This window comes from Fistularia commersonii, chromosome 19 (genome assembly GCF_037954325.1).
Source record: "Fistularia commersonii isolate RoL2024-O1a breed Wild chromosome 19, RoL_Fcom_v1.0, whole genome shotgun sequence".
Lineage (NCBI taxonomy): Eukaryota > Metazoa > Chordata > Actinopteri > Syngnathiformes > Fistulariidae > Fistularia > Fistularia commersonii.
In genome coordinates, this window is record NC_141302.1 from 799574 (window position 1) to 816638 (window position 17065).

General features: G+C 51.6%; 2 protein-coding genes across 2 annotated transcripts; one reads left to right on the top strand and one right to left on the bottom strand.

The window, feature by feature from the left end:
- The first annotated feature begins 696 nt into the window (after positions 1 to 696).
- On the top strand, positions 697 to 7947 carry LOC147223260 (uncharacterized). The gene is made up of 5 exons (XM_086166022.1): positions 697 to 953; positions 2203 to 2678; positions 2771 to 2932; positions 3574 to 3778; positions 3888 to 7947. The coding sequence occupies exons 2-5, from the start codon at positions 2534 to 2536 to the stop codon at positions 5257 to 5259; spliced, it is 1884 nt and encodes a 627-aa protein (XP_086022148.1). The 5' UTR covers positions 697 to 953; positions 2203 to 2533; the 3' UTR covers positions 5260 to 7947.
- A 103-nt stretch (positions 7948 to 8050) lies between these two features.
- On the bottom strand, positions 8051 to 14317 carry cyp17a2 (cytochrome P450, family 17, subfamily A, polypeptide 2). Its single transcript, XM_086166024.1, has 10 exons — positions 14225 to 14317; positions 14037 to 14137; positions 12527 to 12647; positions 12311 to 12449; positions 11549 to 11778; positions 11389 to 11475; positions 9538 to 9732; positions 9298 to 9467; positions 9090 to 9193; positions 8051 to 8412 (listed from the first exon to the last, which is right to left on the bottom strand). The coding sequence occupies exons 1-10, from the start codon at positions 14315 to 14317 to the stop codon at positions 8141 to 8143; spliced, it is 1512 nt and encodes a 503-aa protein (XP_086022150.1). The 3' UTR covers positions 8051 to 8140.
- Between the last annotated feature and the right edge of the window lie 2748 nt (positions 14318 to 17065).

Consider the following 17065-nt stretch of genomic DNA (forward strand, 5'->3'; position numbering starts at 1 on the left):
TTCCGATCGATATCGGAATCGGTGATCGATGGAGGAGCATCCGGCGGACCCTCCCCGGTGCTTTCCCGGTCGCCGCGCGTCCCGCGGGCGGGCGGCCCGCTGTTGTTGCTGCCTGGTGGCTGTAATGGCGACACCGTCATGGTTGTCGACAGATACGCGAACTGCACTTCCGGTTCCAGTGAAGGCCGTTGCTCCTTTTCAAAATAAGAGCACGGTTAATGTAATCGAGGCGTTTATTTGTTTTTTATTTTATTTTTTACATTTGCGCAATCCGCTTTAATAGTTTTTAAAATTTCTATTTTATTTTTCCAAGCTAAAATATGAAATCGTCATGTAATTCCACTCCATAGGGAATGTTACTTTAGCTATTTTCACCCACATGTTGTATCTAGTCATAACATCCAACACAACGCAATGAATAATATTCAATAATACGTCACGAAATTTAGTTTTAAATCAATTTCAGATAGTCGTAGTTCATTTCAAAGCATTCGTTTGATGGCGGATGTAATAAACCATTTGTGTGAAAGAGATGAAAGGTTTTGTTTAACCGCGTCGTTTTAGTGTTTGTGCGTTAAATCTCAAGATTTTGCGTTAAAACTAAAGATTTAACGCTCGTATTTACGATTATTAAACACCCCTATTCCCGCTCCGTCCTTACGCCTTCTTTTATTTTGAAAAGCCCGCAGCGGAAGTGGTTGTGCGTGAAGCGCGGGGGCTTGACGTGCCGCGGGGCGCTGATGGCGGCGGGGCTGGCGGAGGGTCGCACCGCGGAGGGAGCGACCGGAGGCGCGGGGAAGAGGACGGACGGAGCACGGAGGCCCCGGCGGGGACCGAGAAAGCACCGACACACCGGCGGCCACCGAGTCCGGGCGGCGAGCGGCACCGACGGGGCTGAGCGGAGGCTCTTTGTTCCGCCGCCACCGGAGGGTTTCGCCGTTAACGGTTGGAAGGTACCGAGGCGACTGGCTAGCATGTTTACACCCGCACACACACATGGGTGATGGCGTGCGTGTGTTAGCATGCGTGTGCGTGTGTGTTTGCCTTGATAGTAGCACGATGCGAACGCTGTCATTTTTTTTCTACGTGTGTGTACGTGTGTGCGCGTACGCGTGCGTGTGCGAGCACTGCAGCATGTAAAAACTCTTTACAAGCGGCCCAACTCTGCGGTGCTCGATCTTCTATCCTTGCGAGGACCGCCGTTTACTCTAGAAACCCCGATGAATTGTTGTAAATAAGGTCTTTTTTTTTTAAATATAATATTAAAAATAACCTGTTGGCGTCACATGCTAACAGGTGTGCGAGATACGCATGACACAGTGTTGTTTCGCTGCCAGAAAATGGTTTATTTTCACGCTCACAGCAGTGTTTGCTTGAAACTGCAGTAAATACGTGCAAGAGACTGGAAAAGAGGAAGAATATATTTCTAAATAAGTGCCTATGAAACATAATTCAATAGACAATAGCACGTTTACCCTTGTTATTAATAGGTAAGAACATTTAATTTCAGTGTTATCAATGTTATTAACAATTGAAAAGACTAACAACGCATAAAAAAGTGCATTTTTTCAGTGGTTTCTTTAAAAACACATTTAAATCTGTGTGTATTGGGGATGATGGATTTGCAGATTACCAGCAGATTAACTCTTTGGATTAAGGAGCCTGTAATAAGTGTAATTCATGAGTAATAAGTCCTTGCAGGACCATTATAACGCATTTGAACTTCCTGTTTGGCTGACGGCTCCAAATGTTTAAATGTGGAAGGAAAGACGATCAAACTGAAAGATACGCAGAAAAAAAGGGAAGTTTATTCAAAAAAAAAAAAAAAATCTATTTTTGTCACCAAACTGGAACGAAACGGCGTGGAGACGCGTTCACATTCAGATGTTTACGCGCCGATCTTGGAGTCCCGCCTTTCTCCTGGTTTCACCCCAAGGCGCTTTTTCCGTGTCCTCACGGGCCCAGCGTGTTTGTAAGCGTGTGTGTGTGTGTGTGTGTGTGTGTGTGTGTGTGTGTGTGTGTGTGTGTGTGTGTGTGTGTGCCATGCAGAGAGAGTCGGCGTTGTGTTGCCAATGAATATCAAACAGGCGGGTTGTGGCTGCAGGCGCCGCCTCGTCAAGCCGCTTATCAATCAACTATTGTCTCTGTCCGTCACCCTCTCACCCTCTCACCCTCTCACCCTCTCACCCTTCCTGTCTGCAGCAGTTGACCCGGCGGTGCAGGAAAACGTCCAGCGGGGGGCGTCGTCTCACAGCGCCCCCATTTCCACGCCCCGTCCCGACTCCCCGGTCTCCGTCTGCTCCGAAGATGTAACTCGGCCACCGTTAGCGGCTAACTAGCGTCGGCTAGCATCGTGGCGTTCTTGCCTCCTGAGCACCCGGTGGAACAGCTCACTCCGCTGGAGGGGGAAGATGTAGCTTAGCTCCGGCGAGCATCGGCTTGCTTGTTCAGAGGAATCGGGCCGGTTAGCGTCCGGCTAGCTGCGAGCGGGCGGCGGTGGCGCGGGGCTAGGTCGCAGCAGAGCGGGGGTGCAATGGAGTACCACTCCGGTGGCAGCCTGCCCCTGCTGGGGAGACCGCGGTACTGCCCCGGGGCAAACGCCAACGGGGGCTACCTGTGCGAGACGGGACACTGCTGCGGCGAGACCGGCTGCTGTACATACTACTACGAACTCTGGTGTAAGTCTGCTAGCCGGCTAGCATGCTACTTCCCAAACAAAGATCCATTTGTGGTAAGCTAACGATGTGTGTGTGTGTGTGTGTGTGTTCAGGGTTCTGGCTGCTGTGGACCGTCCTCATCCTCTTCAGCTGCTGCTGTGCGTATCGCCACCGGCGGGCCAAGCTGCGGGTGCAGCAGCAGCAGCGGCAGCGGGAGATCAGCCTGCTGGCGTACCACGGAGCCAGCTCCTACCCGTCCTCCATGCTGGACCTCAGTGAGAGCCCCGCTGTTTGATTGGATCCTTTTTATTTGATTTTTTTTATTTTTATTTTGTTTCTGTTTTATTTTATTTTATTGTGGTTTTTATTTAATTTTTCAATTCACTTCAGTTTTATTTGATTTTTTTTTTTCAAATCGATCTCAATTCATTTTGGGTTTGTGGTAGTTTTACTGAATCTATTTTAATTTTATTTTTACTTTCTCATATTATTTTATTTATTTATTTTTCATTATTTCTCTTCATTCTGTTTTACTTTTTATTTTATTTTGTTTTTTTACCATTTGAATTAATTCTTTTAATTTGTATTTATTTTTTTTATTTTATTTTACTCGATACATTACATGTTTGAATTACACAATTGCGCACACAAGTTCACTCATGTTTACATGCACACACACTGTCATAACTGCACTTGCTCACTCAAACACACATTCTCACTCACACACACACACACACACATACGCACATCTGCTCACACATGCTCTTTCAAACGGCATATTGACACACACGCACATGCGCATAAACACGCATGGCCACATATTGACACTCACACTCATTCACAAACACACACACTCACATGCGCACACCTGTAAGTCCGTGAGTCCATGTTCTTCCCGTGTGTGCGTGTGGTCCAGGCTTCCTGGCGTCCCTGAAGCTGCCGTCGTACGAGGAGGTGGCGGCCCAGCCGTCCACGCCGCCGCCGCCGTACAGCTCTGTGTTCACGGCGCCGCGGTACCCCCAGCCCCCGCGGGCCGCCGACCCCCACCTGCTCACCAGACACCAGACGCTGCTGCACCGGCCGCTCAGCGACGGCCCGTCCTCGCTCAGCTCCGACAACAGGTACGGACCCACGGCGGGAGTCGTCCTCGGCGTGAACCATCGTACGCTTTGACGGTGGACGGACGAAGCCCCGCCTCTCTCTCCTGATTGGCTGTGTCCCGTCCCGCAGCTCCAGCTGCTCCTGCGACTCCTGCTGCCCGTCGTCTCCGTGCAGCTCCTCCCTGTCGGCGCCCGTCACCTACGAGACCGACACCAGCCACGCCTCCACGCCCGGCGAAGCCCCGCCCCTCGCCCTGGACATCGCTATGGAGACCGTCGCCGCCGACGACCACCCGGAGGCGAGGGAGGGCCGACCGGTCGCCGCCGAGGTCGACAGCGGCGGCGATGCGGCGCGGCGGCCCGTTGCCACGGACTCCTCCTCGGCGACCAACCAGACTGTTACCGTGGCGGTTGTTACCAGGGCCGCCTCGCCGCCGCCGGCCTCCCCCGGCTCCGACGCCGCTCTCCCCGTTGGATCCGGATCTCCGCCGCCTGATCCAGAACCGGGTCCAGAATCCGTTCCCGGTGCCTGCGGCCCGCCCGGCCCCGGCCCCGCCGACGGCGCCAGGACTCCGCCCCCGGACGCAAGCTCCGCCCCCGACCCCGGGTCCGACCCGGAGCCTCCGGCACCGCTTCTCATCAACCTGACCCCAGTTCTGGACCGGGATCCAGACCCCTCAGCCGGTTCTACCCCGATCCTGGAACCGCCGTGCACCCGTCCCTCCCCGGAGGGAGACCGGGACCCGGACCTGGACCCGGGTCGGCCCCTGGAGGCGGTGGTGGTGGATCTGGTCTCCATCTGCACCCTGTCTCCGGATCCTGGTTCCGGTCCTCAGCAGCCTCTGATCCCATCTCCTTCCTCCCCCTCCTCGTACCCGGCCATCACCATAGAGTCCTTCACGGCGCCGCCGCCACCGCCTTCCGCCGGCCCCGCCGCCGCCGCCGCCTCGCCATCCCCCCCGCCCACGCCGGCCCTGCTCCTGGACCCGCTCGCCGCCCTGCACCCTCCCGACAAGCCCGGACACGCCTCCTCGCTCTCGCCCTCGCCGCGCTCCACCCAGTCGCCGCCCAAGCAGACGCTGTTCTCGCCGTGCGTGGACGTGTTCGAGGCGGAGCCCCGCGGCTGGGCGGGGGACGGCGGGGACGAGGAGGAGCCGGAGGAGGAAGAGGAGCGCCGCCGCCGCCAACACGACCACGACGAGGACGAGGACGAGGACGTGGGCGCCGACGAGAGCCAGTACCGACACCGCAGGCTCACCGGGGACTCCGGGATCGAGGTGTGCAGATGTCGGGTGGAGGACGAGGAGGACGAGGAGGAGGAAGAAGAAGAAGAAGAAGAGGAGGAGGAGAAGGAGGAGGTCAGGAGAGGAGGTGACCTCCATGATAGCGTGGACTGCCGCGCCCGGGCTCAGATCGCCACAGAGGAGGGGCTCACGCTGTGCGGCCCCGCCGCCACGCCCGAGGACGCCGGCAAAGTGGTCATTGTCATGGAGACGGTGTGACGGAAGCGAGGCCCGCCGTCGCGGTTCGGTTCTTCGAACGGCGCCGGGTCGGGAGGGGCGAGGTCCGCCTCCCGCACGCCGTCACCTCAGAGGTGTGTTTTTTTTTTTTTTTTGTTTGTTTTGGTTTCTTATTAGCAGGACACCCAAAAGATTCGCCTCACTTCATTGGCTGATTTTTTGTTCCCGTTCGTCCACGAACGCACGCAGACCGGATCCCGCGGTTCTTCTCCCAGATTTGTTAAACCGGCGGTCCGAACGAGCGGCGGGCGTCCCGCGGTCGAGGACACCTGGCGGCGGCAGCGATGACAGCTGCAGGGGGGGAGCGAGGAGCGGCGTGGGAGGATGATTCAGTCCAAGTCTGATTCACTGGTTTGAGGAGTCGTCTGGACAGAAAGTGGGCGTCCGGCGGGTCAAACCCAGGGGGACGGGTTCTGGGGGCCGGGCTCGTCTGAGAGGAAACCTTTGTTCGTTCGGACCGAACAATGGCAGCTCTCTGCGGGAACAAAGCGACAAACAGAACGGTGACGGGGAACACGTCGCCTTTGTGCTCCGGTTCCACCGGCTGACCCCGGCCGGCGGGGGGGTCCCATCCCCCGACCCCGATCCATCCGTCGATCGGGTTTCCATCCAAACCGAACTGACCCGAGGGCGTTGAACGGCGCCCTCTGTGGTCGTCACCCGATCCCCACCACACTCTTGAATCCTCGCAGGATTTCTCCTCGCGCCTTCGACAGGAAGTGAAGCGTAACCCCCGTGGACTACAAATATGGCGTCCGTCGGCTGTTTCGCTCTCCTGACCCGATCCGTTCGGTTCCGTTCCGAACTCCCCCCCCGGTAGCCGAGGGAGAACCTCCGCGTTCCAACCCGAGCCACGGATTTTAACGTTTGCTTATTTTTAATATTTTTTTTTTTGCATCGTTTGAGGCCGAGCAGCCTTTGGCTCCGCCCCCAATACGGCGCCGGGCGGGTCGGCGCGTACGCAAAGCACATTAGCGCCTCCAGCTTACGTACGCTAGCTGCCTGTTTCAGTCACAGATTCCAAATCACCACCCCCGCGATTCTGATTTGCGCCATTTTGGATTAATCTGCCCCGTTCTACCGCCATTTTGGATCTACCGGTCCCAGTTTCCTGACACCACCTTCATAGACCAGGTTGTTCTGGACGAGACAGTGAAGAGCGGCGGAGCGATCTAGAGGTCGAGCGATAGTTTTAGGTTTTTCTTTGTGTAACCATTGCGACGTTAGATGAATGCACGTACAGGCGCCCCCCCTCGCCGACCTTTGACCTCGGTCCGTTCTATTTTTCGGTTCCCGGGGGTCGACCCGTGCGGGGACGGATCGTTTGTTGTTTATTTAACAATATCTGGCTCCGGGCGAATCGGACGCCTCTGATCGACGACGAAAAACTGGGTTCGGCTGAGTCGGGCCTCATGGCGAAGGGGTGACACCAAGCCGTCAATGTTGTGGTTGATGTTGTGGTTGATGGTGATATTTCCTTTTTTTCTTTTTGTTTACCAGAACTAATATGGTTATATATCTCCATGGTTACAGAGTGCCATTTCTACTTGACAACTGTTACTACTTAGCATTAGATGGAGCCCCCGCGGCTCCGCGTGGGTGTCGATTTACAAGCGGCGTGACTGGACGGATGTCTGAAATCTTTCGTAGCTCAGGCTCTCGGCATGGCGGCCGCGGCTCCGGGGGCGGCCCCGCCCCTGTCGCCCTAAGCCCCGCCCCCTCCAACCTGAGGGTTTACCCAAATGTCCTCATAGTGTCCACTGACGTCAGCGGTAGCGCTGTTTTGCTGACGCCTGTTAGCATTTAGCTTGCCGAGCCCACGAAGAAGGAAATTCAAGTCGGCGTCTCCACGAATTAAAACGGAAAAAATAATGGAGCGAGTGTGATTGGAGTTAAGGCGACGTCCAGCCAGCGTCAAGCAACATGGCGGCTGCGTTCGCCGGCGAGGTGCAGACAGGCGGCCGGAGCAAGCGTAGTTTTGACGAAGATCATTGGACGCGCCGATGCTCGTGAGGAGCTAGCATGGCAGCTGTGAGGACCTTTGCCTTAAAGGGGTGAAAACCAGCGACCAGGTGACCATTAGAGACCAGGTCGTCCAGGTTGGGGTTTCCTCGGGGGGAAACGAGCAGACCCGGCGGCTGATTGACAGCTGCTTTAAGCCCCTCCCCCGAAATCCAGAGGAGCCGACCTTCCCGTCGGATGGAAGTTAAAGTGAAAGTAAAACACTGAAACAAAGGTTTCGTGCTAATTTACATTCAACCCTTTCCCGTCCGGCGCGTCTCAAACCGTGAGGCAGATTAGCTTGGCGCTGCTCGTGGCGGCGGCTCCACCTCCACCGGAGCCTCGGGGCGGGGGGGGGGGGGGGGGGGGGGGCTTCGTGTTTCCTCTTCTGGTTCTCGTCTCCTCCGACCTTCCTGCGTGCATGACGGCGTGGAAGGAGGCGGGGAGGAGCCTTAACACGGCGGCGGCGATACTTATTAGCCTAACTAAAGGAATAGCGCGTGGCGTGTGTCGGCTATGTGTGGGTGCTGGTGTGCGCGTGCGCATGTGTGTGTGTGCGTGTGTGCGTGTGTGTGTGTGTGTGTGTGTGTGTGACCTAACTAAACCAGCCTGTTCTAAAAGTGTGTGACGATATACTGAATTAAAAAACAACAACAAAACAGTCAAAAAGCCTGCAGTCGTTTGTTGTTTATTGCAGCACTTAGCCGTTTAGCACGAGCAAGGAGCTAATATCATACCTTTTTGTGATTATTTTTAATCTTTACAACGGTTCAACAGGAAAACTCAGAACAGCCAATCAGCTTGCAGCATTTCCTGTCTCATCAGAAATCACAAATAGATGGATTGATGGGGCGTCCTGGCGCTAGGGTCGCGGGCGCGGGCCCTCCCAGCCCGGCCTCGGGGTCACCGCCACCTGGTAGGGCAAAGGCTGGAGGACCACGCCCAGCCGGCCCTGCAGGTTCGGGGGCGGAGCTCCGTCCGGTAGCCGGAAGCTCATTCGCTGGAGCAGCGACGACAGGAAGAGGAAGAGCTCCAGCCGGGCCAGCGATTCGCCCACGCAGACCCGAGGCCCCGCCCCGAACGGCAGGAAGCAGGGGGGCGTGACCCGGCGGCCCTGGTCGTCAAGGAAACGCCCTGCAGCGACGGGAAGCAGGTGAAACGTTTCAGAAATAATCCGTTTCAGGAGTGGATCTGCTGCTCGGGTGATAAACTGAATTTCAATGGATTGAGACGCTGTTAATCTGTGATGTTACGCATTTTTAAACAAGAAAAATGTACTTTATAAATAAGAAATAATGTGTAATAAACCAAAGCAGAAAATCCACAGAGCGACAGCTGGGATATCAAAAACGTCCCTAATTTATGATTCATTTATTTACTTCTTTAATTATTTATTAAGTTTTCTATTTATGCATTGAGTTATTTACTTCTCACATGTTTTTTCCTTCGTAATTTATTTATTTTCTCGCTTAATTTACTTGCTTTCTTATTCATCTACTTGTTTATCCATTTTTTTTTTTTTTGTATATTCTTATTTTCAATCCAATTCCTTGTTATTTTTACCACCGCAGTTCCCATTATAACCACAAGGGGTGCTCACGTACCCAAACCAGCGTCACTAACTTCGCTAACATTAACTAGTACCATGGTGGAACACGTTGTTTGGTAACATGTTTTGGTAACATGTTCGATAACAGTTTTGCTAACTGGTTAGGAAGTTGTTTTGCTAGCAGGTAAGCAAACAGGCGTACCCAAACCAACCTCTAACTTTTTTTTTTAAAACAGGGTTAGTTAACCGCGTTAACTAGTACCGGGATGGAACAGGTCAGGCCGGTCCCAGTGCTCCGGATCATGATGGACGGACCACATGTTGATCAGGACCCGGGTGCCGCGGTGGACGGGGTGACCTCCGATCCTGGTGGGGGGGGGGGGGGGGGGGGTAGAACCAGACAGCCAATGAGAGAGCGAGCAGGATTCGTGGGGGGCGTGATGGCGGCGGCGGCGGCGGCGGCGTCCTGCCTGCTGTCCGTCATGGCCGTGTGCGGGATGAGCACCGGGCTGACGGGCCGGATCCTCATGCCCTCGTTGATGACGCTGTCCAGGTACGGCAGGCGGGCGCGGTCCGACAGGAAGACGGGACGCTCGGCGCCGACCTCCTCGTCCAGCTCCTTCTGCACGCGCTCCTGCACCTGGAGAAGATGGAGAACCTCAAACTGGATCTTCTGAATCTGGTTTTTGTGTTTGAATGGCGTGGAGAACCTCCGGGTGGTGCAGCAGGTAGGCCAGGATCCAGAGCAGGGTGGTGGAGGTGGTCTCCACCCCGGCGCCGAAGGCCTCCGCCGCCGTCATCAGCACATGGTCCTCCGTGATGGGCTCGTCCCCGGACCTGCGGGCCACCTGGCCCTGCAGCAGGGCCTCCAGGAGGTCGCGGGGGTCACCATCGCTCAGCGAGGCCTGGGTGGAGGTCAGAGGAGTTACTGGTGGCAGGTAAGTGAGCAGGCTGGCTTACAGGTTAGCGAACGGGTGTGCTAACAGGTTAGCGATCGGGTGTGCTAACAGGTTAGTGATCAGGTATGTAACAGGTAAACGAAAAGGTGTGCTAACAGGTTAGCAAACGGTTGTACTAACAGGTCAGCGAACAGGTGTGCTAACAGGTTAGCGATCGGGTGTGTAACAGGTAAGCGAAAAGGTGTGCTAACAGGTTAGCAAACGGGTGTGCTAACAGGTAAGCGAACAGGTGTGCTAACAGGTTAGCGATCGGGTGTGTAACAGGTAAGCGAAAAGGTGTGCTAACAGGTAAGCAAACAGGTGTGTAACAGGTAAGCGAAAAGGTGTGCTAACAGGTAAGCAAACGTTGTACTAACAGGTTAGCGCATGGGTGTGTAACAGGTAAGCGAAAAGATGTGCTAACAGGTAAGCAAACGGTTGTACTAACAGGTAAGCGAACAGGTGCGCTAACAGGTTAGCCAACGGGTCTGCTAACAGGTTAGCGCATGGGTGTGTAACAGGTAAGCGAAAAGATGTGCTAACAGGTAAGCAAACGGTTGTACTAACAGGTAAGCGAACAGGTGCGCTAACAGGTTAGCCAACGGGTCTGCTAACAGGTTAGCGCATGGGTGTGTAACAGGTAAGCGAAAAGATGTGCTAACAGGTTAGCAAACGGGTGTGCTAACAGGTAAGCGAACAGGTGTGCTAACAGGTTACCGATCGGGTGTGTAACAGGTAAGCGAAAAGGTGTGCTAACAGGTAAGCAAACAGGTGTGTAACAGGTAAGCGAAAAGGTGTGCTAACAGGTAAGCAAACGTTGTACTAACAGGTAAGCGAACAGGTGCGCTAACAGGTTAGCCAACGGGTCTGCTAACAGGTTAGCGCATGGGTGTGTAACAGGTAAGCGAAAAGATGTGCTAACAGGTTAGCAAACGGGTGTGCTAACAGGTAAGCGAACAGGTGTGCTAACAGGTTACCGATCGGGTGTGTAACAGGTAAGCGAAAAGGTGTGCTAACAGGTAAGCAAACAGGTGTGTAACAGGTAAGCGAAAAGGTGTGCTAACAGGTAAGCAAACGTTGTACTAACAGGTTAGCGCATGGGTGTGTAACAGGTAAGCGAAAAGATGTGCTAACAGGTAAGCAAACGGTTGTACTAACAGGTAAGCGAACAGGTGCGCTAACAGGTTAGCCAACGGGTCTGCTAACAGGTTAGCGCATGGGTGTGTAACAGGTAAGCGAAAAGATGTGCTAACAGGTAAGCAAACGGTTGTACTAACAGGTAAGCGAACAGGTGCGCTAACAGGTTAGCCAACGGGTCTGCTAACAGGTTAGCGCATGGGTGTGTAACAGGTAAGCGAACAGGTGCGCTAACAGGTTAGCCAACGGGTCTGCTAACAGGTTAGCGCATGGGTGTGTAACAGGTAAGCGAAAAGATGTGCTAACAGGTTAGCAAACGGTTGTACTAACAGGTAAGCGAACAGGTGCGCTAACAGGTTAGCCAACGGGTCTGCTAACAGGTTAGCGAACGGGTGTGCGATCAGGTTAGATATTAGTTGTGCTAGCAGGTAGGCTAGCAGGTGTGCAAACAGGTTAATGCTCCTCTGTGAGGGACTCGGGTTCCACCTTGTGCTCCTGGAGCTTCCGGGTCAGCAGCCGGTCTCTGACGGTGACGCAGTCCCTCAGCTTCTTCAGGCACCGGTTGGGAAACACCTGGGGACAGGAAGCAGCGTTAAGCTCCGCCCACCTCTGCCGGTCAGGTGACCTTCACCTCCTTCTGATCCACCTGCATCCAGGGGAACACGTCCACCAGGCCGCCCCTGGTGATGGTCTCCACGATGCCGGCGTTGTAGCGCATCACCTCCTCCAGTTCGGGGTCGCCGTGGCGATAGGTAGAGCTGAACACCAGCGCACACACCACGTTGGTGACGGCAGTTGTGATGGCGGGCGCCGGATCCAAGCCCCGCCCCCTGGCGCTCAGGAGCTCCGAGCACAGACCGTCCACCTCCGACAGAACTGAGGAAGAGGAGGATCAGCAGAGCCTGGTGGGTCGGCGGGTTCTCTAGCAGGTTAGCCAACAGGTTAGCTAACAGGTTAATGAATGGGTTTTCTAAAAAGTAAGCTAACAGGTTTGCTAACAGATGAGAAAATGGGTTTGCTAACAGACTGGCTAGTATGTTAGTGGGTGCTCACAGGAATGGAAGGGGGTTTCCAGCAGGTTTGTGAACAGGTGAGGCTAACAGGTTAGCTAAGAGGTTCTGCTAACAGGTTAGCGATCTGCTGTGCTCGCAGGTTTGCTAACGCGTTAGTGAACAGATTTGCAAAAATGTTTGCTAATAGGCCTGCTAACACATTGGCGAACAGGTCTGTTAACAGGTTTGCTAATGGGTTTGCCAACACGTTGGCGAACAGACTAGATAATAGGTTTGCTAACGGGTTCACAAACAGTTCCGCGTACAAGTTTGCTTACAGATTAGCGAACAGGCTAGATAAGAAGTTTGCTGGCAGGGATCAGAGTGAGGAGGTAGAACATGGAGGAGGATCTGACCGATGTCCTGCAGCCGCCCGGTTCCTTCTCCGAACAGCGTGAAGGAGTTCTGCACGAGGCGACGGTGCGTCTTCCAGAGCGGGGAGTAGTCGGCGAAGGCGATGTCCTTGCCTCCGCGGGTCAACAGGTCTGTGGTCACCTGAGTGCCGAAGAGTCACATGGTCATGGCGCTGGCCTAGGAGAGTCCCTTAAGCGAGCGGCGTGATCGTATGTCACCATGCTAGGCCGGCCGGCAAAGTCCCGCCCCCTCGCCAGGAGGACCTCACGGGCGAGCTGGTGGTCACTCACCACCAGGGTGAGGTGAGGGCCCAGGTGGAGGCCGAACAGGGGCCCGAGTCTGCGGGGGGGAAACAAACGCCGCCATGTTGGCGAATGTTTGTGTGATATCAAGGATGCCGTTACTTCCTGTTAACATTAACAACTTTTTGGTAACAACTTCCTCTTCCTGCAACAACTACCTCCTCAAGCATACAACTACCTCTACAAGCATACAACTTCCTGTTCAAGCATACAACTTCCTGTTCAAGCATACAACTTCCTGTTCAAGCATACAACTACCTCTTCAAGCATACAACTACCTCTTCAAGCATACAACTACCTCTTCAAGCATACAACTACCTCTTCAAACATACAACTACCTCTTCAAGCATACAACTACCTCTTCAAACATACAACTTCCTCTTCAAGCATACCACTTCCTGTTCAAGCATACAACTTCCTGTTCAAGCATACAACTACCTCTTCAAGCATACAACTACCTCTTCAAACATACAACTACCTCTTCAAACATACAACTACCTCTTCAAGCCTACAACTACCTCTTCAAGCCTACAACTACCTCTTCAAACATACAACTACCTCTTCAAGCATACAACTTCCTCTTCAAGCATACAACTACCTCTTCATGCTAACGACTACCTCCTTATGCTGATGACACTCTCTTCATGCTAATGACTTCCTATCTGTCCTAGTTACTTCCTGTCCATGCTAACGATTCCCTCTTCATGCTAATAACTTCCTCTTCATGCTTACAACTTCATCTTCATGCTTACAACTTCCTTTTTATGCTAATGACCACCTCTTCATGCGAGCGCCTTCCTCTTCACACTAACAACTTCTTATTCATGCCAACAACTATCTCCTCATGCTAACGACTACCTCTTTATGCTAATGATGCTCTCTTCGTGCTAACGACTCTGTCCTAATAACTTTCTTTTTATGCAAATGACTCTGTCCTCATCCTAACGATTTCCTCTTCATGCTACTGTCTTCCACTTCATGTTAATGGCTTCTTCTTTGTGCTAACTACTTCCTCTTCATGCTAATGACTTCCTTTTAAAAATAACAAACTTCCTCCTTCTGTGACTTCCCCCCTCCACATGAAAGTCTTCTTCACAAACCTTCACTTCCGGTAAAAAAACATGACTTCCGGTGAACATTATCTACTTCCTCCTCGTGTTGAACATCTCCGCCAGACAATTCCATTTACAAACAGGAAGTCACCAAGCATCTGTCGACACGTAGACTTCCTGTCTACAATAACGACTTGCTGTTTGTGTTAACGACTTCCTCGCAACCAGAAAGTCCTGCTTCTAAACACAAAGTTCTCCCAAACATCAGCGATCTCCTCCCCGATGCTAACAAAGCATGCTAACGTGCTAACGTGTAACCTTCTGACATGTTTTCCAGAGCTCCTGTGGTCGTGGTCGGGTTCCTGCCGTCTCACCTGCGGGACAGCCGGGCGAAGAGGAGGTGTGGAGGTTCTCCTCCTCCCAGCCAGGGCAGGCTGCCCAGGACGGGGACCTTCGGGAGGCAGGGGATGGAGGCCTGGAGAGGAGGAGAAGAAGAAGAAGAAGAGGAAGAAGGAGGAGGAGGAGGAGGAGGAGGAGGAGGAGGTCCGTTTCCAGGCCCGGCCGGGTTCTTGACCAGGAACAGGACGGCCGCGGTGAAGATGGCGAGGAAGAGGAGCAGGTCGGACACGGAGCCCGGGCAGATGGACGCCAACATGGCTGCGTGGAGATGGAATGGTGATGCAGGAGAAGGAGGGCTGGGTTTCATCTGAGCAGAGACCTTGTGGTGGGTGGAGGTTGTGTGTGTGTGTGTGTGTGTGTTGTTATATCCGCAGATGTTTGTGTTTTCCTCCATGGACCTTGGTGTTATCAGTGTCTGGACCTCAAAAGGACACCTGCAGGTTTGACCTTCACGTCCTTTTAACTCTTTCTTCACCACTCGGACAGTTTGTAGTTTTAAAGCAGGACGGACGTTTACTTCTTTTTCACTATTATAACAACACATCACAATGGAGCATGTTATTAGTGCGTAATAACATGTTATTACCGTATTATAACACATTATTAGCATAATATAATGGTTATAGTACGTTACAACATGTTAATAGTCTGTTATAATATATTTTTACCGCGTTATCATGCTATTAGTGCATTATAGCATGTTATTAGCATGTTCTAACACATTGTTGGCATGTTATAACACGTTAGTAGCATTTTATAACAAGTATTAGCATGTTCTAACATAATATTAGCGCATCGTAACATGTCATTAGTGCGTAATAACTTTTTATTGGCATGTCATTATACAGTATTAGCATTTTATGACACATTATTAGCTGGTTATAACATGTTATTAGGGCATTATAACATGTTATTATCATGTCATATCCCAGTATTAGCATTTTATGACACATTATTAGCCTGTTATATATGATATCGCACACTAACACACATTATTATTGTGTTATAACACGTCATTAGTGTGCTATAACAAATTATCAGCATGTTATAATATGTTATTACTGTTGTTTTCAGGTTTGAATAAATGCGTCTGGAGAACCTGAGAGGTCCATGAACATGATCTCCACAGACAGGATCTGCAGTGAGGGAGAACGTCCACAGGAACCGAGGAGGTCCTGGAGTTATTGGACAGAGAGGAGAGGCGGGTCTGGTGAAGAAGGAACAGGCCTTCCATGCATCTCCTCGCTGATGTCGGTGAACTTTGACCTCCTCGGGGGGCGGGGCTTACTAGGAGTGAAGACCTCCTGGGGAAGCTCAGAGTGGAGCTGCTGCTCCTGCTAGTTCCTCCACCAGGAGGAACCAGGGCTGACCTGGGAGGGGTCGGACGTCCTGGAGAACCTCAAAAAGGAGCAGGTAAGTTTGTTGCCATGGTGACAAGATTCCAGGTAAGAGATGATGATGGTGGAGGTGAAGATGGTACTGATGCTCATCACAGTGATGATGGTGTTTATGTTTATGCTGGTGATGGAGATGATGATGATGATGATGACGACATTGGTGACAATAATAAATCAGGATGGAAAGGTGACCCGTGGATGTGTGTGTCCACCAAGTAGGACCTGAAAGTCCTCCTGCCCCCGTACCCATGGTGTCCAGGTCCAGGTCCTGGTCCAGGTCCAGCTGCTTGGGGGGAAATGAAGAAGTAAAGAGGCATTTTTACGGCTCAGAGAACAAACAACCGTTAGATGGACACGGCCATGTGTCCGAGAGACACAGGCGCTGCCATGGCAACAGCTTCCCCAACACACACACACACACACACACATCCTTGGTCGATGTTGACAAACATGGCTGTCGTGTGTGACACTTTAATTCAATTAATCCAAAATAATACATCTCACTCCATGCGGCAGCTCCTTCCCTCATCCTGCCCTTTCTTTCATCAGATTCTCTCATATTTCATCCGAGAGATCATTTTATCTCAAATTATTACTATTATTGTGACTGCAGTTATTAATATTATCATAATTGTCATCAGACGTCCTCCTCAGAACTTTGTGTCATCGGGGATTAAAATGCTTCTGCGAGTTCTATTCCTGACTCCGTTGCCCTGCATCTCCTCCCGTCTCCATGGCAACGCCATCACTCTCTTCCTCTTCCTCCTCTCTCTCTGCAGCACTGCGGCGCCGTCCACGTTGCAGCACATGAGGGATGGAGGGACGGAGGGGGGACGGAGAGACGTGGAGAGGGATGGAGAAGCCACGGAGAGTCCATCGGTGTCTCCTGGTCAGGAGATGTTCCTCCTCCTCCTCCTCCAGGCTGCAGCTGGAGGGACGTCCGTCCTCGACCTCTGTCCTCGTCCGGTTGCTTCTCCAAGAACACCGGCGGGTTGGCCGGTGTCTGCCGATCAGCAGGAATGTAATCAATAATGTAACGTGATCTTCACCATCATCACCATAATAACAACACAACAGTACCAGTAACAGCTTTAATATAATAATATTAGAAATACTAATAGAGCTATCATAATATAATAATAATAATGATATTAATAATAGTAAGAATAATGAGAGCAACAACAATAATAATAATAAGAATACTAATAACAACTTCAATGTAATATTAATAATATACTAATTACAACTAAAATATGGTAATAACGTAATAACAGCAATAATAATAATAATAAATACTAATAACAACCGCAAATAATTACAATAATTATCATTATAATAACTAGTAATAACGACCACTATATAATAATAATTACATTAACAACAGCTATGATGATGATTATAATACTAATAATAATAACTCTTAATAATTCTTCTTCTTTCGGCTTTTGCCTTCAGGGGTCGCCACAGCGAATCAACTATCTCCATCTAGATAATAACAATAATAATAATAATAATAATAATTACTAAATACATTCACAATAATAATAATAATAACCACAATATAATAATAGCAGCAATAATAATCACAATAATAATAAATACTAATA